Source organism: Lipophrys pholis, assembly GCF_963383615.2.
Source record: "Lipophrys pholis genome assembly, chromosome: 11".
In the NCBI taxonomy this organism is placed as follows: Eukaryota; Metazoa; Chordata; class Actinopteri; order Blenniiformes; family Blenniidae; genus Lipophrys; species Lipophrys pholis.
In genome coordinates, this window is record NC_137631.1 from 19,932,387 (window position 1) to 19,956,088 (window position 23,702).

The 23,702-nt window shown below is 42.3% G+C and overlaps 2 protein-coding genes across 3 annotated transcripts; one reads left to right on the plus strand and one right to left on the minus strand.

Moving 5' to 3' along the window:
• Positions 1-1,776: 1,776 nt before the first annotated feature.
• Positions 1,777-5,753, minus strand: LOC308117185 (uncharacterized protein). Its single transcript, XM_080475892.1, has 8 exons — positions 5,497-5,753; positions 5,275-5,417; positions 4,680-4,846; positions 3,809-3,898; positions 3,136-3,301; positions 2,881-3,039; positions 2,109-2,789; positions 1,777-2,009 (listed from the first exon to the last, which is right to left on the minus strand). The coding sequence occupies exons 1-8, from the start codon at positions 5,549-5,551 to the stop codon at positions 1,965-1,967; spliced, it is 1,506 nt and encodes a 501-aa protein (XP_080332018.1). The 5' UTR covers positions 5,552-5,753; the 3' UTR covers positions 1,777-1,964.
• Positions 5,754-8,695: 2,942 nt separating this feature from the next.
• Positions 8,696-22,839, plus strand: tbc1d2b (TBC1 domain family, member 2B). Of its 2 annotated transcripts, XM_080475887.1 has the most exons (13): positions 8,696-9,101; positions 9,842-9,992; positions 11,423-11,597; positions 13,047-13,195; positions 13,301-13,554; positions 15,717-16,136; positions 16,297-16,407; positions 16,591-16,787; positions 17,274-17,768; positions 17,861-17,978; positions 18,111-18,296; positions 19,255-19,376; positions 20,973-22,839. In XM_080475887.1, exons 1-13 carry the CDS (start codon positions 8,760-8,762, stop codon positions 21,166-21,168), a joined length of 2,916 nt encoding a protein of 971 aa, XP_080332013.1. In that variant the 5' UTR covers positions 8,696-8,759; the 3' UTR covers positions 21,169-22,839. The 2 variants fall into 2 exon arrangements, with proteins under 2 accessions (XP_080332013.1, XP_080332012.1); XM_080475886.1 differs by having other exon boundaries at positions 13,047-13,554.
• The last annotated feature ends 863 nt before the right edge of the window (positions 22,840-23,702 follow it).

The window sequence follows — 23,702 nt, forward strand, 5'->3', positions numbered from 1 at the left end:
GATTGGAGCTTGGCATGCTGTCTTGGTTGATCAGCTCAGGTTGTACCGAAAAATTGTTCTATTTGCTGCTGGGTAGCTTAATGTGCTGACCTTGTCTTATCGCCTTTTGTTGCAGTGCAGCACTTTCAAAATGGATATGACCTGGTTAAGCGGTGCTGAGTCGGACAAATACCAAACAGTTATGGTGTAGAAATGAGGACACATGTTGCAGGCCCCATGCAGCCCTTCAAGCAACAAATGTTTCCCTTTGTTAAAGAGAAAACATTTACATTATTCAAATATTATTATTATTTTTTTTTTACCAAACTTGAACACAACCTGGAAAAATCTGATTTGAGAATTATGTTAATTGACTAATTAATGAGATTCTCTGTCAATTAAATATATATTATTTTCTTTCTGTACTATCTCCAGGTTAATGTTTTATACTTCCAGTAAATTTCATCTTGTGGGTTGAGATAAGGACCCTAAAGGTTGGAGACCACTGAACTAAACCAGACCAGAGCAGTGTGTGGTCCACAGACCAGTCACTACAATTAAATGTTTTCTAACTGGCCCTCATAGGGTTAATGATTTACTTGTGTACACAATGTAAGATGGTTGACCTTCCTTTGTTTTTAATTTACACAGTTTGTCCTCAATCGTTGTGACGCTCATTGGTGTAGAGTTTTTATCGAGATGTAGCTGAACGGTACATTTGTACTAAAATCAGTGATGAAACCATGTGCTTAGTTTTTGTAGGAATGCCATTATTGAAGTAATATTAACATGATGGATGTCGAGGAGGACCCGTATCCAGAATAACCCATGTACAGTATTAATATTGAGCATGAATGAGATCAGTTAACGTCTCGGCCCTCCCGAGCAGTCCTAGTTTTTTATGTGGCTCTTCTATAAAATCAGTTCCCCACCCGTGATCTACAGCACATGTAACAAATGAGTGGGCCAACCACAAATGTAAATTGCAAAATACGGCAGTGTTGATGACTGCTCTTATACCACAGATAGTCCCAAATGTGAGAAGCAAAAAGAAATTGAGCACTTTATTTCACCTGGTAGAGGAGGAGAGGTAGGATTTGTGTCTTCAGTCCTTTAAGCAGTGTGCAGTCATCAGAGCAGCTCATTAATTCTTCCCTCTACTATCTCAAGTTTCCTTTATGAGGGCAGTATCAAATATTCGGGGCAACGGAGTGCTGATTGTGTGGCTTCATTAATTACTGGTCTCGCTGGGAACATCTGTTAATTATGATTCCTGCAGAGAAGCTTCTGGTGCAACACGATACTGCGGCTGTAAAGCAGCCATTACTGTAGGCAAGCGTTTCTGAGGCAGAAGGGGGCGAACCGTGTGTGTGAAACGCACACTGGTTTCACTTCAGAAGGGCCTGTGTGCTCCGACGTGATCTGAAGTAAGATGGTGATTTCAGCTCTCACAAGAGTGGAGGATTTAAATAGCTGCAACAAGGGAAAGATTATGGTGGGAGTTGATATTTTGTTTAACTATGAAATGAAACCATTTATTAAGATTTTGTTGAATCATATATATATACACACACACACACACACACACACACACACACACACACACACACACACACACACACACACACACACACACACACACACACACACACACACACACACACACACAGCACTGATTTATAATCTGTGTCACGCCACCAGCACCTTCTTTCACCTGGATAAAAGCCTTTGTGTAGGGAAGTCGTGATCTTTGTTTCTCTCCTGGACAATAAATGTTTCAGAAAATTCATGTTTTTTAAATAATTGTTAATAATTTAATGATATACAAAACAACTCGGCAGGAAAGTAAAACATCAACAACTGTATATAAATGTAACATTTAACAGAGAAATAAAAACACAGATGGACAAAGATAAAAATCTGTGAATCAAAAAAAATTTAAATAAAAAATAAGGATCACAGTAGTGTCAAGTAGTGCCTCCTCACTATTTCCTCTTCACTTCCGGAAAGAGCCATTTCCATTTGTCATTCTGTGGAAGGTAAATGTATGAATGTAAGCAAAAACATTGAGTGCAACAAAATAGGAAGTTTTATAATGATATTAAAGCATTTGACATTAAATAACTAACCTTCAGTCCCCAGGATGGGTGATTGTGTTTGCGTTTGGCCTCCTCCAGGGGTTTGAGATTCACCGGCTCCTTGGTGCCCGCAATCATTCCATACGTACTGTCAGCAGGAAGGTAGTCGGTGGGCCCTTCACAGAGGATCTCAGCATACACAGAATCAGCGTCCTCCTCCGGTACTGGTGATCTAGTGTCTACGGATGTACTGTGCGGGCTGCTGGGCCTGCCAGCCAGGTGATAAACTGTGCTGTCATCCATGTGGTTCAGGCTGTGGCTGCTGCTCGCTCTGCTGCTCAGTTCTGTCCTGTCTAACTGGGAGACACAGCTTGTGAGTTGTCTGACTGGCTTGGGGGAAAGTTTTGGTGGGGTACCGGGAGGCGAGCTCAGTCTGTGCAAGTGTTCTCCATCACAGCTGTTGTCCACGAGCAGCAGAGAGCTGCTTTCCTTATTCAGCAGATCAAGCTCGGAATAGAGAGAGGGTGGCTCCGACGCGGGACTACATCTGCCCATGTTCCCGGCCGTGGCATTCCACTGCTCGGCTCTCCCGGCTCCAGGTAAAGTGTCCTGAGAGGTGTGAGCCCTGTGTTTCTGTCTGGGTGATTGCTTCTTGAGCTGAGCATACAAAACGTGGTCCAGGGGGCCAGGTTCAATGTGCCTGCTCCTCCGAGGCAACGGTGGTACCTCCAGCTGTGCAAAACATACACATTTTTGTAAAAAGTCCAATAAAAGTCAACTTATTATTAACAATTTCAGCGAGACGTATCAACATCCTGTTCACCTCTTGTGTTCTGTTGCTCTTCGGTGGCCGTGTGGGTTGCTGCTCTGAGGTCAAGGTCACCTGTTGCTGTTGCTGCATGTTCTTCACAGCGCGGTCAGCAGCCAGAGGGCTCAGTTTGGGGCTGACCTGGATGGTATCATAAAGTTCCTCATTCAGTGTCTACAAGAAGAAATGACAAGTTAGAGCTTCATTGACTGAGGGTTTTTTTTTTAATGTTGTTTTTAATATTTGAAGAAAAACAGAGTTTTCTCTCACCTCAAAACAAGAAGTTGTCAGATACTCTCCATAGGGCTCAATGGGATTGTTCTTGTAATGGTCCACCAGATCTGGCACTGTAGTGTGACCCGCAGTGTCTCCAAAGACCACAAACTGTCCACTTTCTCTCTGGTTTATTACAAAGTGGCGACACCGATCTCTGCCTCTGCAACAGACACATGAAAACACGTTTACACGCAGAAAACACATTGGTAATTGTTGTTGGGGCCATTGGTGTAATTTGATTTTATATAAAGGTCTGACACTATTAAAGGGAGCTTTTTTAAGTAAACATGTGATTATTGCTTTTTACATTAACAAACATTTACAAACAGTGTATAAAATGTTTTCATATAACAAAACCATATAACTCCATCCCTAATAGACCATATTGCAGTTGTAAAACAAAAATGAGAAAAAAAAAAACTAAACTGAAATTAATTAAAACTACATGAATAAGCATACAAAAAATGGCAGCGAAGATAATTCACTGAAAAAATTGAGCTTTTAGACACATCAAATACTATCAGGTTTATTTTAGGTGTCGATTGAAACTTCAAAGTGTTAAAAAGCGGTTCTTGTTTTTTTACATGCAGCATCAAGTGATCTTCTATGCAGTTATTGAAATACACACAGAAAGAAGATCGGCTCTAAAAACCAAAGCAATACTCACTTATATGAGAGTATGTATCCGATGGCTTTATCACTGAGACGGATCAAGAAACAGCCCAGCTCTTTTTCTCTGAGAATCTTTTCAGCATCCCTGTTGACAGATTCAGAACAACACTTAAAATCCACATATCTTACATTTTGTTGTTGTTTATTTTATTTTATTTTATTTTATTTTATTTTATTTTATTTTATTTTATTTTATTTTATTTTATTTTATTTTATTTTATTTTATTTTATTTTATTTTATTTTATTTTATTATTAATGTTAAACCCTTTTGTCACAATATTACAGGAACAATTATACGACTTTCGGCTCCCGTTGCTTTATTTTTTTTAAGTTTGCAAGGTAAATAATATCATTTCCTATGGAAATGTAATTTTGATTGGAGCTCTTTTGCCATAAACTTGTCATTAACAATAGTGATGTCTAACGTAACTGTTCCTTGTGCTGTTTTTGTTGTTGTTGAGGAGGAAACAGCGGTAGAGAGACCGTGAGAGTGCAACATATGAACCCTTCTCATCAAGGAACAGGATTACCTTCAAATTATATGATAAAAGGTCTAGTTTTGTTGTAAACAATCTTGCTTATGTATGTTATGAGAATGTTATCATAGCATGTACGAAAAGAAAATGATGAATTTTTGAAATGTGCGTTGTCATTATTTGATTCAATTTAATTCCACTTTATTTATATAGCACCAAAGACAACACAGTCATTTCTAGCTACTTTTAACAGAGAGAAACTCAACAAATCCGCATGAGGAAAAATAAGCAACGGTGGAAAGGGAAAACTAGACTAACACGAAGTAACCGACTATTTTGTATTTCAACATAAAGTGTAATCTGTATTCGTTTTCTCTTTGATTACTTACTTTCTGGTGATAAAACCATAGAACCAAGTGGGGAGGACGCCGCCGGTGACCATCAGTGGCAGTTGGGTCTCTAAAAACCACTTAAATGTCAGTTCCCCGATTCTCCTTTCAGTCCATTCAGCATTGGCATCGGCTTTCGGCTCCCGTTGCTCCATCCTTGTTCGATCCTGATCAATCCACACAGACATCCAATAAGGAAAACCAGCCTTCACCTTACAATGTTTGCTGTGTGGCAGTGCGTTAACGGTCTAATTTGCTTATTTTCCAGGAGGCGTCATCCACTGCTAAAAGCAGCTCAATGCTCTCATAGTTACAGTCAAAAGCTGGTCCTGTGGGGAAAACCTGTTTGTTTATTCTTTTAATTAGTGTATATGACGTGTTTACTTTATAGTGATGAGTAAATAATGAATTGTAATGATTCACAAACCTCCCTCAGATTCCCAAACATCCAAACTGTCATCTCACTCAAAAGGCCTTTCATGAACACACTGCCCTGTGTTGTAATGTCACACTAATATTAGATTAAATTTGCATGCAGGCCATGGGTTAATAAATTAGTAACAGAAGTTGTAGCGTTATTTGAACTGGATCTTACCTTGAGGCAACTGTTGAGACAAGTCCTGATGATGGGTGATTTTGCTTGTTTATGATTCTTCGGTCCGATCGCAGAAAGGTGGCAGGTGGTTTCAGGTCTGTGTTTCAGTGGTCTGTGCAAGCAGCGGCAGTTCCTTTCAATCCCTGAAATATAGAAAAAGGGGTTTTAAAATATGTTCCAAAGCAGATATTGTTTCTTTACGGTATAAGAGAGAGTACATACCTTTCCTTGAGATTACCAATGAGAGGTTTGAGCCTGGTGTCATTTCAGCAAACATTAAAACGCGACTCTTCACTTCTGAGCAGCCTGTGATCTCCCACTGAAAGTGTTTTGAGGGACCCCTGCATGGGAGATATAGACTGATGACATTTACTATTACGCACACTTTTCCACTGGCTTGGAAAGCAGATGCAGTCGTCAGTGGCACAGAGACTAGAGTTCACGCAGCTCATTTGCATGAACGACCAAGAGTTCAGTCTGCTGAACAAAGCAAAAGCTTCCTGAAGAGAAACGGAAAGCAAGCTGTTCAAAGACACTGTGGTTTTTGTGCACACGAATGGAGGGGGTTGTTTTTTTTCCCCCATGGAGCATCTCATAACCATAATGCTCGTAGATGAGTTGCATCAGCGGTTGCTTTGTGTGTGTGTGTGTGTGTGTGTGTGTGTGTGTGTGTGTGTGTGTGTGTGTGTGTGTGTGTGTGTGTGTGTGTGTGTGTGTGTGTGTGTGTGTGTGTGTGTGTGTGTGTGTGTGTGTGTGTTTTCTGATCAGGTTGCATCAGAAATGCTTCAGATTACTGTTGCTATGGCGGGACCCGGTGCATGCGAGGGCGGAAATAACCAGGAAGATTTAATGTGTTTGTTTATTTGTTTTGGAGGGGGAATAAATGAGGTTTTTAACCTCTAAAAGCCCAAGTCGTTATCTCCATTGCTGAGGCATTTGTTATAAATCCCCACTCTTTAACTTCACTTGTGGGAAGATGAGTAGGAATTCCCAGTGTGGGATCACAGTTACAATAAAAAGTCTGTATCATACTGAATGGGACAAGAATCTATTTCGGTACTACCCACACTAAACACTGATCTCAGGCTACATGTTGTCATAACTGGTTTTCTCCTTGGGGCTGGCCACAGTCACTCTTGACATGAATGTTAATTATCTTACTTTAACGCAAATTTTACGACCAATAGGGATCAATTTAAATGATAGATAAAGTTGAGTGTCAATCCAGAAGTACAGAAATTACAGATTGTATATAAAGCCTATTATGAATAAAAACTTTAAACTCGCACAAGAAGTGTTTTATTATTTATTGATCCCAACAGCCTTAAACAATGATGTTTTATGATGCAAAAACGTTAAAAAAGAGCTGGTCAAAATTAAGTTGAGAACATCCCGAAGCAAATTTTGACTTTGAATGATGACAAAGTTCATATAAATGACAATAAAAGCCCTTAAGAGCACTGCCATGTTCCATGTATGAGTAAGTATTGCTAAGCCATGGTGCAGAATTTCAACACAAAGTCAGTGACTCTTTTAAAATGTTCTTTGTGAGTCATTTTGCGCTCCTCCGTGGGAGGATTTAGGTTTGAGGTCAAATCTTGTCACTGTAACTGTGTTTGTCACTGAAGCTTTAATGGCAAATGCTATGCTATGTGAATAATAGCAGGTGTGTGTATATATTCATCATATTTGTCTGTGGTGAACAGAAATTAGCTTTGATCATCCAATGGCCAGAAAAATGCATCTCTTAACTTTTGATTTCTTTTTTTCAGACGGTCTTTTAAGGGGGTGTGGCGCCTTAAATGGTAACGAGTCAGTTGACACTTGTAAAATGTCATTACAACATAACTGCCTTGCTTTGACTTACAAAAGTCTTTATACTTGGAGCAAAACATACATCCTAGCAAAAGACTAAGCATGTTTAAATTTGAGAAAGTCAAAGGGAAATCAACAGTGAAATTACAGTGGAGATTGTAATGACATGCAGCCACCCTGCTGCTTTCTTCACTGTGATTATTCCAATGATCCAATTTCATCTTGAGACTCATCCCAGTCATATGCTAAGTGCTCACACAGCTGGGGCTCATGTACATCATGTTATAGCACGTACAGTTTCGCAACCATAAATCAATGTTTGACACGTCCACCCTCAACTTCAGGGGAAGCCCTTTGTCCCCGTGGAAATGTTTCAACAATTCAGTCTGGGACACATGAGATTTTTGTTTGGTGATTTTCGTTTTGCTGCACGAGTCAGACTGTGGATAACATATGTCAGAAGCACTGATCATACCGGGGCAAAAGAACATCTTTTTATCCAAATGTATTCATTAGATAGTCGGGGTAAACAAAATCATATACAATAAAACCAACATCTGAACATGTCTGAATGAAAAGACATTTTCGTATGAGTAGATGGCTAATATTATTGGGGATGTTTATTGTAGGCAATTCAACTCAAAGAATCTACGCTATGTGAGGAGCCCAAGATCTGATGCATTTTGACATTAGATGACATTAAATATAATTTTACCCTGTAGAAGACGTCAGATATACTTGAATGCATTAAGTGGAAACATACAGTAAAACAGCTTTGTTAGAATGATTGAAAGAGTTGAATTCACCTCTGCTCAAGTGATTTCTATTGTTCAGTTATTTGCCAGTATTACCACATTAAAGAAGTGTAAGTGTAATTAGTGCTGCCTTCAATGAAATTCACTTAAGTTTTGGTACTGTGAATACATATTGAATTGTGATAACAGTCGCATGGTGGTGCAGTGGCGAGCACTCTCACCTCACAGCGAGGAAGCCATGATAAACACTGGCCTTTCTGTGTGGAGTTTGCATGTTTACCCTGTGTGTGTGCTCCGGGTAGCTTTCCTCCCACAGTCTGAAAACCTAAAAGTTTAATAGGTGACCCTAAATTGCCCCGAGGTGTGAGTGTGAGTGTGTGTGGCTGCCTGTCTCTCTGTGTTTGCACTGCTTAGAATAAAGTGGTGTAGAAATAGATGGATGCTTGTAATTCCTTCTGTCTTGTGAAATCTGATGTGGGATCTGCTCGATGAAACATTAAAGTGACTTATTATTATTAGTAGTAGTAGTAGCAGTAGTAGTAGCAGTAGTAGTAGCAATAGTAGTCGTAGTAATAGTAGTAGTAGAAGTAGTAGTAGTAAAGTGACGACTAGTTCTCACAGCATTATTTTGTGTACTTTTCTTTTACTGTGTTCATTTGTTTATTTCTGTTTGTTTCATACCTATTCTGACATATAATAGATTACTCTCTGCTGCAGCGACACGTCGCGTTGCCCATGTGGTCAAACAGCGCCCCCCAGCGGCCCACCCGGGCCCCTCTGTCTTCCCCACTGCCCACTGAGAGGAACTACAGCTCCCGGCATGCCTCGGGCGGGAGAGGCAGGCCAGGCAGTCATGTGGATGGAAACAGGAGTGGGCATCCGCTGCGCTGCACGAAGAAGAAAGTTCGAGGAAAGATGCAGGAAGGGGAGGATGGCGGCGAGCAGAGCCCCTGCAGAAGCTCGCCGATCGCGACCTCCAAGTCCGTGGACGTGGCCGACCTGGAGAGCGCGAGGGAGCAGGCCTCCAGGCTGTGCGGCTACTTGAACAAACTGTCCGGCAAGGGGCCTCTGAGGGGTTACAAGCCGAGGTGGTTCGTGTACGATCCCAGGAAATGTTACTTGTATTACTTCAAGACTCCTCAAGATGCCTTGCCGCTCGGCCACATCGAGGTCGGCGACGCGAGCCTCGTGTACGACGTGGAGGGCGAGGAGGGCCAGTTCGAGATCCGCACCGCCGAGAAGGAGTTTCTCCTCAAGGTACAAACTTTTCACCATGCGTTTGTTTGTTTGTGTTGGTGTGTGCGCGAGCTGCTGTCATTTGTCGCTGCACAGGCAGACACACCCTTCACTGCTGCACTGATTTGTTCCCAGGTTTTTGGGGGAAAAAAAAGAAGAAAAAAAAAGGTTACAGATATTCCTGCTGACAAAGAAAAGGTCCTTAAAAAAATAAAAAAATAAAAAAAAATAGTTTGCCTTGTGTGTCATGTTTGAGATTAAAGCTCTATCAGCAAGTTATCCAGCTGATTGTCCATAAACACACTGCCAGCGCCCAGCTTTTATTGTGTAGGAACTATTTAAGGCTCTGGCTGACATAAACATGATGGGTCACAGCATCTCATGTGATGGTCCTCTGTGCTGTCATGTGACTGTGACAGGGTTCCGGCCTGCAGGCAGACAGGTGGCCCTGGGTTTCTCTGGCTTTGTCAGCAGATGGTGGGAATGACTGATTCTGAACAGCTTGTGTGGCCTGAAGGCTGAAAATGAGACTGAAACTAGCGCCTGTGCTCATTTTTACACAGCAGATCCTCATCCTAACCCGCTGATCGCAGAGCTCCAGCATATTTTTCTTTTTAAATCTACAACACTTTTTATTGGGCTCTGATCCCTCGGTCGGCGCTCTGCGTGGTGGCCGTCATGTAGATATGCTTTGAAACCTGTGATGTGTGACACAAAGGGGGACCTCTGGTCAGGAGAATAATCTTGTTGCACGTTTGCAGGCCCCCAGCAAGCCGGTGATGCACTACTGGCTCCAGCAGCTGCAGCAGAAACGTTGGGAGTACAGCAACACGCGAGGAACCGGTCAGAGAGACAGCTGGAGCTCTCCAACACTGGCCTTCCCTCCCTCTGGCCTTGTAGGCAAAGATAACGGTCAGTATTTACAAACTCACGCTTTTTCTTTTTTTTTTTTTTTCTTCTCTCTCTTTCCATTACCTTATGGAGACATTACATTGACGTGGCGTTAAATGTCCTGCAAACTTCCCTCCTGCCCCAGTGACACAAGTCATAATGGCTCCACACCGGTATGGAAGAACAATGCTGCTTGTGTACAGGTGCATCTAAACCTACGAACTGAAAAGTCTTTTACCTCAAAATGAAACAAAAACTTCTGAGTATTTCACCATTTTCAGACACTGGCTCCTTGATTTTCACGACTCGCGTTTTAAAGTGACAAACAAATGGGGCTTAAGGTATTTCAGCTTACGTGCAGTAAATCTAAAATATATTCACTTCATCAGTGTTTGAGATCATTTCACTATATTTGTTTTTTTAACTTTTCTGTTTCATGCACATTTTTGCAATGCACTTGTACTTGGTGCAAGCACGTACACTAAACACACGTGTCATCATATCCAGGAACCTGCTGGAATTAAACACCTGCAATGGTTTAATGTTTACTCTGGCGTTACAAGCACAAGAGTCAAAGTCATCCTGTTGCCAAGTTCCTGCAGAAAGTGTGTGGGAGAGGAAAACTCCCACTAATGATGAAGTGACTGGAAGTATAAACCACATCAAAGCCAAAACCGTACTGCATACATCATATTTTCATTTTTACAGAAATGATTTCAGCTCAGGTGTGATGCAGTTAAAGTATTTTTGCTCGGTAGTGTGTAGTAGTTTTGATTCAAACAATGTCCACACAGAAGTTTTTGTTTTCTCACACCTGTTTTTCTCTTCACTATTAGGATCAGAGTAATGAATAGTATATGAGGGCAACACTGTATTTCACTCCTTTCTGGCTGTAAGTTTTATTTTGTAGTATATTGTAAACAGTATGCCAGTTATCATTCTAAGTACACTTTCTAAATCATAGTAATATGAAGGTCAACACTATGTCCTTGGTTTATTTATTTATTTTTAATCCTTTTTTGCTGCTTTATTTGTATAGAAACATAAATCTCGTGCTATTCTTTTCCCTTAATTTAGAAATGTCATATTTGTCAAAGATTAGACATTTGAAATAGTTTTCTATTCTTCAAAGACTAAAGCACTCTACCATCCAGGAGTCGAGAAGATGCTCGCCGGTTTCCCCTGTTTGGAGGGAAAGCTTCAATCTGAAGCTGTGAAAACGACTTGACGCTCAGAAATGCCATGTCGGGTAAAACGGATGGTTAGAAAGCAGTCGATGGATCCACCAAGCCGAAAATAGACGCCCGAGTAACTTTTGCTTTAGTGTGTTCTGGAATCCATTCGCTGTGGCTGTGACTTAATTTCCTTTAAAGACCATAGATGCAGGTTCTTGCGCAACAGCAGCTCTTGACAGGCGGAGCGCTTATGTGGTGTTGTGTGCTGCGTTTCAGACGCGACCGTCTTGGAGAAGCTGAGCGAGAGCATGGAGAAGGTGCGCAGCGACTTCGCCAAGGAGACCGAGACAGATGGCGGGGAAATGGTGGGGGTCCAGGCAGCCAGAGGGACGTCTGCAGCCTCCACCAACCCCCTCAACTTCGCCCTTAAAAACATCGGTACAGAACTCAGGTAAGGCAACGAGGTCAGAGAAGGGTTCTTTTTTTTTTTTTTTTTTCTCCGGATAACTTTGTATTCTCAGTGGAATTTAAAAAAAAAAAAAAAAAAAAGTGAGTATAATAACCCACGAAACGGGTAGAACTAGTTTGTTCACCTTGTGGCCCAATTGTTGATCGAGTATGCAGCCGTCAACAGTCCTGGTTTTCGCTCATACAACACATCTATTGAAAAGATGCAACTTGCTGAAATGGTTAAAAAAAAAAAAAAAAAGAAGTGTGACGTGTAAGTTGGAATGTGCTTTGTTCAGAAAGAGACTTCACTTGTTCGGCTGCACGGGAGTCTGGGAGCACGTGACCTGCCGGTTTGAGGCTCCTGATTACTGTGAACATCGAGAATAGTCTTAATTTTACTGACGCAGGCTCAATCTTGTGGCGGAGATTTCAGGAATTTGGAAAACGACACGGAAGTTGAACGGCACAATGTCGCTCTGCACTAAATTGAAGAGCACAACAGCTGACATACTCAAGAGTAACTGGGTTTTTTTTTTAATCTATTTTGATTTTATCTTATTTTGGTGAATGGTGGAACACTGAGCACTTGTCTTGTTTTTCTTTGTCACTGAACCAGTTATCTGCCTGTCTGGTTCACGGCGTGTTTTTTTTTTTTTTTTGTTTGTTTGTTTGTTATGGGCGAGCCACATGCAATCACAAATCTGCAAAACAAATCTACATCTTATTGATGTCAACCAATAAACATTGAAAGAGAACCTGCTGGATGAAAACGCCATGGCGGTGGAGGCCACAGATGAGCTGAGCTTCAGTAACACTCCACTGGAGCTGCATGTGGAAGGAACATGCATCTGTGGGATGAACGGTTGAGTTTAGCGAGCTCCACGTGGGATCATTGTTGCCAGCTCTCTTCTGCCGATGCCAAATGGCTGATTCAGCTATTTTTGTTTTGAAGGTTTTTGTGATATTTGTGTCCCTGAACTGGTGTAACATTCACGCTGGAGTCAGAGGAGGAGACAATTGCAGCGACTTGAATTGTGTCCGGTTGCATAATGTTCACAAAGCAGAACAAACTCAGAGAAGCGTTCCAGTACGGTTGTGATACACTGCCCCTTCTACCACAAGCTTTTCTGACTCTAAACGGTTTAAAGTTCAGTGTAAAGTTGAGGTAAGACCAGTGTTGTTAGTCACCGTTAAACCAGATCTTCCTCGTTGTTGAGTTACTGTCTGCTGCTTCATTGTTGTTCAGGAATTCATCCGTAAGCGGAAATGAATGATTCTCTCTTGATATTTTTATCACTCTGTCCCATATTACAATTTCTTCGTTTTCTATTTGCTCCCTGCATGTCTACAGTCGCGTGCGTGTTGGGCGCAACGTGAAGACGTCCAAATACTTGTGTCGACACGTTGAAAGTAACAGGGTGGTCTGTGTGGATTTATACACTTGTTACAGGAACTCCATGTCTTATCTACGGCCGGGCCGAGCAGGGGAGAACCGGCGGAGCGTCTTTTACACCGCGAACAGTAACACAGAGGAGTGGGAGCTGGTGGATGCTCCACCCAACTACCCCGAACACAAGCCCCACCAAGACACACACAGGCGTGCGTATGCTCCCTCAGCCGCCCCTCCGTCTGCGGCCGAATCACCGCACTCCGGAGGATCCCAGATAAGAGCCCGTGAACTCATCCTCCGTCTCTCTCTCTTAGATTCCTTTGGATCAGCGTTTACCTTTGATTTCGTGCGAAACCCCTCGCGCCCTAAGAGGCCTTTGCTTCGGGACATGATGGGCTCCGGGAGGTTTGGCCGCAGCCCCGAGGCGCGCGGTGCTGAAAGCTCGGCGGTGGAGTGCAACGGCAGCAAACCTGTAGAGATGCAGCTCCGCCTGCAGAGCCAGCAGGAAGCACTGAGTCAGATGAAGCAGGAGCAGCTCGAGCTCAGGGAGGAGTTGGCCGGCCAGAAGGTACAGTTATCCTCTCTGTTTCAGCATTTTAAAAATGAATCAAATGTTCTGCATATATAAAAAAAAACAATTCATTTTCACGTGTTTTATCAAAAGTGCTTTCTGGTAATCTCCAAATCAGGGAAATGCTCAGCTGACTGGAAGGTTTTTACTATAATTTGTACAATCCTGAGGATGTGGTGTCTGTCATTCTGAGGCTTTTAGTAATACAGGAAACCAGCGAATGATTAGTCATTCTTAAGCAAGACGTAGGGAAGCAGCAGCCCTCTTCATCACAATCACAGCTGCAGCGCTGCTTCCCCAAACTCTCGGTTCTCTCTTTTTTTTTTTGGTGTCCTCTGACTGGTTGCAACTGGATGTATAAATAAATAACGCGTGTGTGTGTGTGTGTGTGTGTGTGAGCTTCCACTGTGAAATGTGGTTGACGTCCAGGTCAAACATTAACTGGACTGAATGAATGAGGTGACCCCGGGGTAAAGAGCTCAGCTGGATGTTGCTTGATAACGTGTGATAGGTGGATTCCGTTCACATTCCGAGGTAAACGCTGTGAACTCGTGTTTTCTGGGTTTCCAATCGCATAAGAAAAGCTTTAACTTATAGATTGATTTATTTCGATTTTCAAATTGTAAAACAAGTGAGTGATTGTTCCACTTCTTACAAGGTCACTTCAGTTTTCAATATCTGGCATTTCTCTAATATGATTGGGTTCGTATACTGTATGTGGTACAGTAACCACGAGCGTATGGGAGCAAAGCTAAAGTACTTCTGCTTTCTAGTACTTATTGAAGTATAAAAATGAGAGTTCAGAGCCAAGTTCGTTCTACCTCTCTACACTTAATTCTGATACACAGCCATTCTATCGTATTGAATGTGAGATCGTTTTCGCAAGAAAAACTCTTTGCTTCATTTTGTGCGCCACGTTCATACTAATTTACATTTTTATAACCATTTTGGCTTTTATGATTTGGCACATTGCTCAGTCATAAGTGCAAAATCGTGATCGACGGTTCGCTCATGGACGTACATGGCTGCCATAAACCTTTTGTTAAAATTAAATCTGCGTTATAAAATGTAACCAAAACTAAAATGAACCCAAATCAAACCTGCTTTAATATTGTGAGTTCAGACGTTTTCGCTTTTTGACAAAACACCGTAATTATTGATGGTAAGAAAAACATTTTCATTTCTGGAAACTTGGTCATTTTTATATCATGAGTGTTGAAATATCTGACAAATCAATTAGCTTTTCAGCTGTATGTTAATATTTTCTCAGCCCAGTACTCAGTACTATGTTTTTTAATGGGATTATATATGTATATATATTAAAAAAAAAAAAAAGAGGTACTTGTTAAAAAGACGCAGTGATTCAATTTATTAAACTGCTACCATCTGACAGTTTAAAAATATCAATAGTAGATATGTTAACTGAATTTTTTGTCATCATTTTGTGGGCTGTGATATATTACTTTTCCATTTTTCTCATGTTCTATAATTAAATGAGGAAGTATTTGTGACTAATTTAATCAATTTTTTTCAATCTGGTTGCATCTTGCAGCTCTTTGATGAGCTTCTAACTGGAGCCTCATTGAATGTCAAACATACAGTTTTTTTTTTTTTTTTTGTTATTATTCATCTTGATTTAAAGTCTTGGTAAAGTCAATACAATTCAGATTAAAATTCAAGCTGTGTCGTCAGTGCAGGTATGTTGCTTTGAAACATTCTGCAAACAGTATTAGTTTGTGTAGCTTTGTGCAGTATTTCTACAGTCAGGCTGAATTATGAAAATGAATGAAACTTCTGGTTTGTAGATACATTTTGCCCCTTTAGTGCCATATTGATGATATGCATTGTGCAGAAAAGCACTACAGCAAGTTGCTTATGTCCCCATTGATCGCTGATATTCAAAATGTATTGTAGGACTAGAGTACTCAGTAGTGTGTAAAATGTTCTCCAGTGCCCCGCGACTCTGCGCAGGATTGAAGAGGGATGGATGGATGAATATAGAATATTTGTGTTTATTTTCTCCTGAATAATCTTTAAATTTTCCAATATTTCTTAAAGAGTGTCCTCTAAAGAGGAATCCTGCCAACGATGTTCAAAATGTTCATCACATGTCTTAATGTGTTAACCCCAAAATGTTTTTGTTCTTTTTCATCATTCAGGAGCTGGTGAGACTTTTGCAGCAGACTCTCAGAACTTCACAGGGTGACAGGCCGCCGGCGCGTCGTCCAGCCGCAGCTTCGGACTCGTCTGCAGAGCTGGTCCAGATAGACACAGACCCCCCGGAAGAACTCAGCCAGCTGGAGGCGCTGCTTCAGGAACGAGATGGACAGATTCAGTCCCTGTGCGGCCACATGGAGCGTCTGAGCCTGGAGAAGGACAGCCTGCAGCAGGAGCTGAAGGGCCTGAAAATCAAGGTGGGGGAGATCAACGACCAGCTGGGAATGCTGATGGAGACCATCCAGGCCAAGGACGAGGTGATCATGAAGCTGTCGCAGCAGAGCCTGGAGCAGAGTGGGAACCCAAACGAAGGCGGTTCACCACCTCCCCTGAAAGAGCAGCAGGAGTTAGACATCCTGAAGGTAAAGAGTAAATGAAAGTTAAACAAGCTCACAGCTCAAAGTGTTTTTTTCTCATTTTGATGTCTTATTTGCTATGATCTATCTAAATATGAATGATTATTACACAATCCACCTCAAGCTTCCCTTCTCTAATTGTAAATTCTCATTTCTTTCTTCTTAGGACAGTCTTCAGGGCTACAAATCCCAGAACAGATTTCTGAACAAGGAGATCCTGGAGCTTACAGTATTACGCAGAAACTCTGAGAGCAGAGAAAAGGCCTTGGAAGCAAAGGTACTACTTTGTGGTTGGTGCTTAATGATCCAATATTCAGTTAATAGAAACAGGAAGTCTGAGTAGCTTTAGGGGAAGTCCAGCGTTGATCTCAACCGGTGCTCACCAGCTCCGTCCTGAAAATGCCAAGTAGAACCAAAACAATATATTTTGCCCTCCTCTCTCCTCTCCTCTCCGCTGCAGTGCACAGCCCTGGAGGCCAAGTTGTGTCAAGTGGAGAGTAAGTATTTGGTGCTGCTCCAAGAGGTTAAGACACCAGTGTGTTCAACTTCAGATCAGAGCCCCGCCCGCGAGGTCATTTCAAGATTACTGGAGGACGCGCTGCAGGCAGAGAGCCCGGACCAGCATGAACAGCAAATCTTCAAGCCAAACACAGTCAGGTATCTGCAGAACGTCCTGTAAATAGATGCTTTTTGTCTAAACTGATTCAAATCAAGTTGTTCTCCTTGTGCATTACTGTGTGTAACCTAGAGCTGCTCATTGATCACGTAACTCCTGCAGCAGTACCATTGGTGTTGCTCCCAGTGGATCATGTCTGTGCGTGTTTCTGAGGTTCATATATTCAAAGTGTAGACTCGGCCGCGTCAACAGACTTGATCTCAAGGCGGCAACAAGACGGCTACATACTGCGTTTCTTCACGGGGAACATTCGTTGTTCTCATTGGTTCCGCCATTCTTCTCGTTCCAGCTCAGACACTTTCTCTTCATCGTCTCTTCAAAAAGTATTTTTAGACAGCTGTTAACCTCCTGACTGGTGTGGAAATGACGACAGAATACCGTGCAAGCTTTTACCAACTATTATTGGCACATGTGCAAATAATGATTTCCTTCCTTTGCTGTCTTCTCTTGCCTTGGTTCCACTCCAGCGAATACGACGTGTTCGGCTTCAAGACGGTCCCCGAAGAGGAGGAAGAGGAGGAAAAGCTTGTTGCGAAGGTGAGAGCTCTGGAGCTGAAGTCCCTGTCCATGACGAATCAGGAAGTGTCTGTCGGGGTGAAGTGGGAAAACTACCTGACCAGCACCATGAACCGAGACCTGGCTCGATCCCCCGAGCTGAAGGCCCTGATTCGCTGTGGCGTGCCTCACGAGCACCGCTCCCAGGTGTGGCGCTGGTGCGTCTCCGTCCACGTCAAGAAGTTTCGCGACCAGCTGGCGCCAGACTATTACGAGACTTTACTAAATGTGGCCCGGGACAAACCCAACCCGGCTTCAAAGCAGATCGAGCTGGACCTGCTGCGTACTTTGCCCAACAACAAGCACTACGCTTCCCCGAGCGCACCAGGCATCCAGAAACTCCGAAACGTCCTGATCGCGTTTTCCTGGAGGAATCCAGACATCGGCTACTGCCAGGGCCTCAACAGGTACCGAGGTTCACTTTCTCTCCTTCCCTTTATTTCTTTGGTATGTGTGTATCACGTCGCCACTCATTTCTGACTGAATGTCATTTCTTTAGGCTGGCAGCCATTGCTTTGCTCTATTTAGATCAAGAGGACGCCTTTTGGAGCCTTATCGCCATCGTGGAAGTCTTCATGCCAAGAGACTATTACACCAAGACCCTGCTGGGCTCTCAGGTAAATAAAGGAGCTTTCATTGCAACTCGAAGCACCATATCGACCACAATCCCCCATGTTGACCCGAGAAGGGCGCAGCGCCATCATCCCAGACGTCGTCCCCAATAAAAGGCTCATGCTTGGTTTGTGCAGGTTGACCAGCGCGTGTTCAAGGACCTGATGAGCGAGAAGCTGCCGCGCCTTCACGCCCACTTTGAGCTGCACAAGGTCGACTTCTCCCTCATCACCTTCAACTGGTTCTTGGTGGCGTTTGTGGACAGTGTGGTGAGCGACATCCTCTTCAAGATCTGGGATGCCTTTTTGTTTGAAGGACCAAAGGTGAGGAGAGAAAACTAAAGCTGTGTCTCAACACGCCCACTGAACTGTAAACAAAACTGAGCCAGACGTGTGATACCGTCATTCCACGAGCTGAAGATCGCTGATGATATCTGACAAAAATAACTATCTAGTTTGACATGAATAGAGTTTTAAGTTACACTTAACCCTTTGAAGTACACTCAGTAACAGTCTGTTGAAGATACACAAATGAAAAAAAAATTTTTTTTTAATAATATCTGTGGGAAAAGTGACCAAAACCACTTTTCATGATCTTCAGCTTCTATATTTGCTTCTATTCTATAGTGTGTTTCTCTCTGTATTTCTGTAGGCTGTATCATCTTATGTCCATTGTTTCAAGGGTGTTGCGATTAACTGTGGTGCCACAAATTCACATGTTTTATCAAGTTTTTAGCATAAATCAGAACAGGTTGTGCACTAACTGGGAATGAGAGGAGCTTTTTGAAGGAGACAAAACAAACATTTCTCCTGCGATTGCCAATAACTCAATAACAGTTTATCGTCTGAATCTGGTTACTCTTTAACAGATTTATCATGAGCCTGTTTTAGCCTTACAGTTTCTTATTCTGCTCTCAAGCAACCGGTGGTGGCAGCAGTGCTATATTGTCCTGCTGCATTTCTATTAGTTCCCAGCAGCCGCAGCTCGTAGAAGCGATAGTGAACATTTCCATAACTGTCAGAAGGTGGATCGTTTTTGACTGCACAAGTATGACAACAGCCATCCCCGCACACCGAAACACCATAAGACCACAGACTTGATGTGCAGATCTTTCCAATAGGACTGGCCAAAATCTACATTTTGTGCACGCTCCATTGCTGCTTGTACAGAGCAAACGTGTCGGGTCCCAGCTTTCTTCTGAACACTGGCACCATAAAAGTTTGCAGTCGGAAGGGAAAGTCACGAGGTGGATTTCACAGCTTTGATCGTTATTCTCCACAGATCGTCTTTCGCTTCGCCCTCGCCCTCTTCAAGTACAAAGAAGAGGAGTTTTTGAAGTTGCAGGACTCCACCGCCATCTTCAAATATCTGAGATACTTCACGCGCACAATCTTGGACTCGAGGTACAGAAGCTGCAGCGTGTGGTGTTTTCTTTTTGTCATGGATCAGCTGCAAAGAGAGATGATGATCATGAAATAGCAGATCAGATCTTCCGCCCGGTTCAAAGCGTACGAACACGGCAACGTTCCACACACGGTGTAATCATTTGTGCAAATATAAAGATTTGCCATGGCAGCGCAGTCAGCTGTTGTCACAACATTCCACAAATGGCACAAAGTTCAGCTGCATGAGGAGAAGGAAACCTGCCGCTGCAACGATGGTGCAAGACTGAAATATCAGTTGTTTGATTCCTGGACTAACAGAGAAGGTGGACGGGTCGGAGAAGGGTCTTTAACAGCCATTAAATCCAATCTGTACGTCTCTGCGGTGTCTTCCTTCCTCTAGTGGAGAGCGATGACTAACACAACTCACCAACACCATGAAATTAACCTGGGCTTCTTCATAAGAAGAGTCAACGCCTAAGAATCAAAAGGCGATTTTGCTATGAACACGACACGCCATTTATTTCTGTAATAACAGCTCTGAAACCTTTTCGAGGAGTTCCACACAAAGCAGTCGGTGGTTTTCCAGAAACAATTGAAGTCATAAAAATACATCAACCCCACAAACTCTTTCTTTCCTCTTGCAAAGCCAGGCTCAGGTCTTCATTGAGCGTGCGTGTGTGTTAGTATACATATATTTGTGTACTGGAAGTGAGAATTGTGTAGGTCTACAAAGACCTGTCAATCTTTCTGCCTTTTTTTTTTTGCCCTCGGTCTGGACTGGCAGGCTCACTCTTGTCGGGGGGGGGGTTTGGCTGGATTGGCTGTATGCCTAAATATCACTGTGTATCACTGGGGCAGTGCCACTGTCAAACTGGCTTCGTAAAAGTGAGTCTGTTAATCGACACAGAGGCCATAGAATACTGTGAGATGTTCATGTCAAAAGACTTTAGTAAATAGAAAAGTCTTGAGTCTAGAGACTGTGTCAGCCTCCCTAACTGAAACTGGGATCTGGTTCCACGTGAGAGGAGCCTGAAAGCTCTGCTTCCTATTCTACTTCTAGAAAACCTCGGAACCTCCAGTAAGCCAGCACTCTGAGAACGAAGATTTCTTCCGGGGAGATATGGGACTGACAGTTCTTTAAGATATGATGGGGCCTGGTTGTTAAGAGCTTTAGAAGTTAGAAGGAATATTTTAAATTCTATTCTAGATTTAACAGGGAGCCAATGAAGTGAGGTTCGTATTGGAGTGATGTGATCTCTGATGCTGGTGAAAAAAGGCAGTACTGCCATTTTTTGTTTAATGTGGGAGTTTAAGAATAAGTCCTGGTCAAAATCAACTCCCAGCTTCCTCACCGTGGTACTACAGGTTAAAGTAATACCATCTCGTGTTACTATATCTTTAGTTTCTCTCTCAGATGTTTTGGGCCAAATGTAATAACTTCTGTTTTATCTGAGTTCAGAAGCAGAAAGTTACGGCTCATCCAAGCCTTAATGTCTTCAAGACAAGCTTCTAGTTCAACAAGTTGATCAGTATCATCTGCTTTCATAGATAAATAGAAACAGAATATATTATGCTGACAAAGTATTGTTGTTGTTTTTTTCCTCCTGATTCCAGGAAGTTGATGAACATTGCCTTCGGGGACATGAACCCGTTCCCCATGAGGCAAATCCAGAACCGCCGCTCCTTTCACCTGGAGAAGGTCCGGCTGGAGCTGACGGAGCTGGAGGCCATCCGACAGACCTTCCTCAGGGAGAGAGAGACGAGTCAGGACAGGCGCAGCTTCGTCAGCGACGACGAGGAGGACAACTGAGCTGCTTTCGTCAGGATGGAGACAAAGAGGTCAACCACCCTACACACCAGTCACGTGTTTGAAGAGATTTCCTCTCCGTCGTTGGAGTTGGTCTCTGCATCGGAGCTGAACGGTCAACCTGGAATTCTTTCTGGAAATCAAATCCAAGGACTCATCTATTCCAGGCTGAACAGGCTTTTCATCAGTATTCCTGCCACTTTGTATAGCGATCATGACGTGTTTGTTTATGTGCTTTATCTCCCGCTCCCAAATGCCAAACTCAACACTTGCTGTCCGAATCAGTATTTCTAAAAACATGGCTGTGATCTTTTAATAACCGCTGAAGGAATTCTTCTTTTTTTTTTTTTTGTTTTCACCATATTTCATTCTTTCTATTCCAGAAAATCTTTTTAAATCCAAATCTTTTTTTTTTTTTAACCTTCCAAATCACATCTCATTCTTATTTTGTATCATTCTCGCTGTTTCTTTTAATGCACTTAAATCACTCATGCTGGTAGTGAAGTTATGTTGAATATTCAGTCTTAAGGCCTTCATTGACCTTTGTGTCATTCCCAGTTGAATATGGTGCAAAATACAGGCACTAAACAGCGATGCAAAATGGCTCAATAATAAGATGTTTATTACAAGTTGTGTAAACCACAGACCAGATTATTTAGGTGTTTTGTTTTGGGTTTTTTTGTGTTCTAAGACGTTATATTCCTGCAACATCATGTTTTAAAGGGGACATATCATGCTAAATCCACTTTTTTAGCCCTTAAATGCATTTTGTTGTACATTTAGAGTGTTTAGAAGTACAGAAAAGTTCAAAGTAGTCTCTTCAGGTGCTCCGTTGATATCTTTATATTCTGTTTTGGTCATATTTTGCGATCGGTTTCGATTTTTCTATTCTCTATTACGTTTTTTGAACAATGACGTCACAGTATTCTCAGCGGAACTGCCAAATTAGGACATCGACATTTCGAGCAATCCGCCATTTTTGTTTCTCGCTGCGATTTTGTAGTCCAACCGAAGTTACGAGAGGATAAGTCGAAATGTTCGGTTGTTGGATGTAGTAACCCACAAGCTTCGTTACACCGTCTCCCAGCATCAGAACCTTTTCGAAGTGCCTGGTTGAGTTTTATTTTTCACAGAAATGTACCCACATCTGTGGGTAAGGTCATTTTTGTGTGCGCGAATCACTTTAAGGACGACTGCTTCAACAACCTCCGCCAGTATAAAGAAGGATTTGCCGAAAGACTTGGTCTGATTGAGCGGTCAGTTCCTTCTATCTATGGAGACGACGAACAGAGCACTTCGGTAAGCTGTATATAACGCTAAAAAGTGTGATGATAAGACGTCCCTGTCATTGTTTTGTTAGCATTAGCAGTTGCACCGTCTTCATATGTTAGCGCTGTGTGCTCGTTTTAGATTATAATGTAACTTCTGTGTTAAATAGTCGTTGTAATACAGGCAGTATTGTAGTAGTGGGCATGGATGGAGAAGTTAGTGTAAATATAGTAACACACCATTGCGTTACATCCATATGAAGACGTTGTTCTGTAGGTGCATCATCGTCATTTTCATCTCGCTCCGCCGGGTCCGACTCTGGCTCCAACATGTATGGCTGGATGGACAAATCTTCCGTTGTTGACATTTTGTAAATAATGTGTGAATATAAAGTTTCTGCGCCGCTAGATAATTGTATCTGTTCTATCAAACTACAAAGATGGCCGAACAGGGTGACGTTGAACCGAGTGTCACCTCTGCAACCTGGAGAGGAGGCAGGGTATGAAGTGTGTCATTTGCATTTGAAGAGACCGCCCCAAAACGAGTTGCTCTCAGAAGCGCATCAGAAAAGGGGTTGAAAAGGGGCCTGTGGAGCTATAATAATGAGGAATTCAGACCCAAGCATTGCAGTTTCGCGTTGTATAGACCACAACTGTATGATTTATATGTAAAAAGGAAGGATTTAAAAGCATGATATGTCTCCTTTAAGTCCACTGTAATTTGGAGGTTTCACTTGCCTTTATTCAGTTTTTCCAAAGTATTTCAGGAGCCATTGAAATACTAAATGCTTGAACAGATTTGTCAGGCTAATGTGTCTATACTTAAATTTGTGTTTTAGATTGATTTTAAGACCAACTGTTTTTTTTATTCTTATTTTGGTTTCTTCCCTGAGCCCACCTCGACATGCTGGCGATGTATTTGCACACACTGTCCTCAGGGTGGCAGTGTTGCGTTTGCCTACTTCATGCTGGAGCTTGTTCACAGGTCCCCTCGCAGTAGTGTCAGCATGATTGTGTGAAAATGGAAACATGATTAACGATCCATGAGGGAAGCTTCCTTCGCATTCAGGTACTTCAGACACCTCCGAGCACTGTGACCACAGGTGTATCTTAAATTTCAACATCATTGCAAAGTGACTTATTCAGTTATATCTGCACTGATGCCAATTTAACTGAAATATTTCAAGCATTTTTTTTTTTTTCAGACTTCCAGTGTGATAGTTTGTCTGGTAAAAAAAAATAGTTTTTATACGATTTGCTGAAATGATA

Coding starts and splice junctions, on each gene's coding strand:
- LOC308117185 (XM_080475892.1), bottom strand. CDS start 5,551: ATGTTTGCTGAAATGACACCAGGCTCAAACCTCTCATTGGTAATCTCA. Junction 3,040..3,135: donor TGACAACTTCTTGTTTTGAG/GTGAGAGAAAAC, acceptor TTCTTCTTGTAG/ACACTGAATGAGGAACTTTA. Junction 2,010..2,108: donor ACCCATCCTGGGGACTGAAG/GTTAGTTATTTA, acceptor TACCTTCCACAG/AATGACAAATGGAAATGGCT.
- tbc1d2b (XM_080475886.1), top strand. CDS start 8,760: ATGCAGGAAGGGGAGGATGGCGGCGAGCAGAGCCCCTGCAGAAGCTCG. Junction 11,598..13,046: donor AACATCGGTACAGAACTCAG/GTAAGGCAACGA, acceptor CACTTGTTACAG/GAACTCCATGTCTTATCTAC. Junction 16,788..17,273: donor TTCAAGCCAAACACAGTCAG/GTATCTGCAGAA, acceptor GTTCCACTCCAG/CGAATACGACGTGTTCGGCT.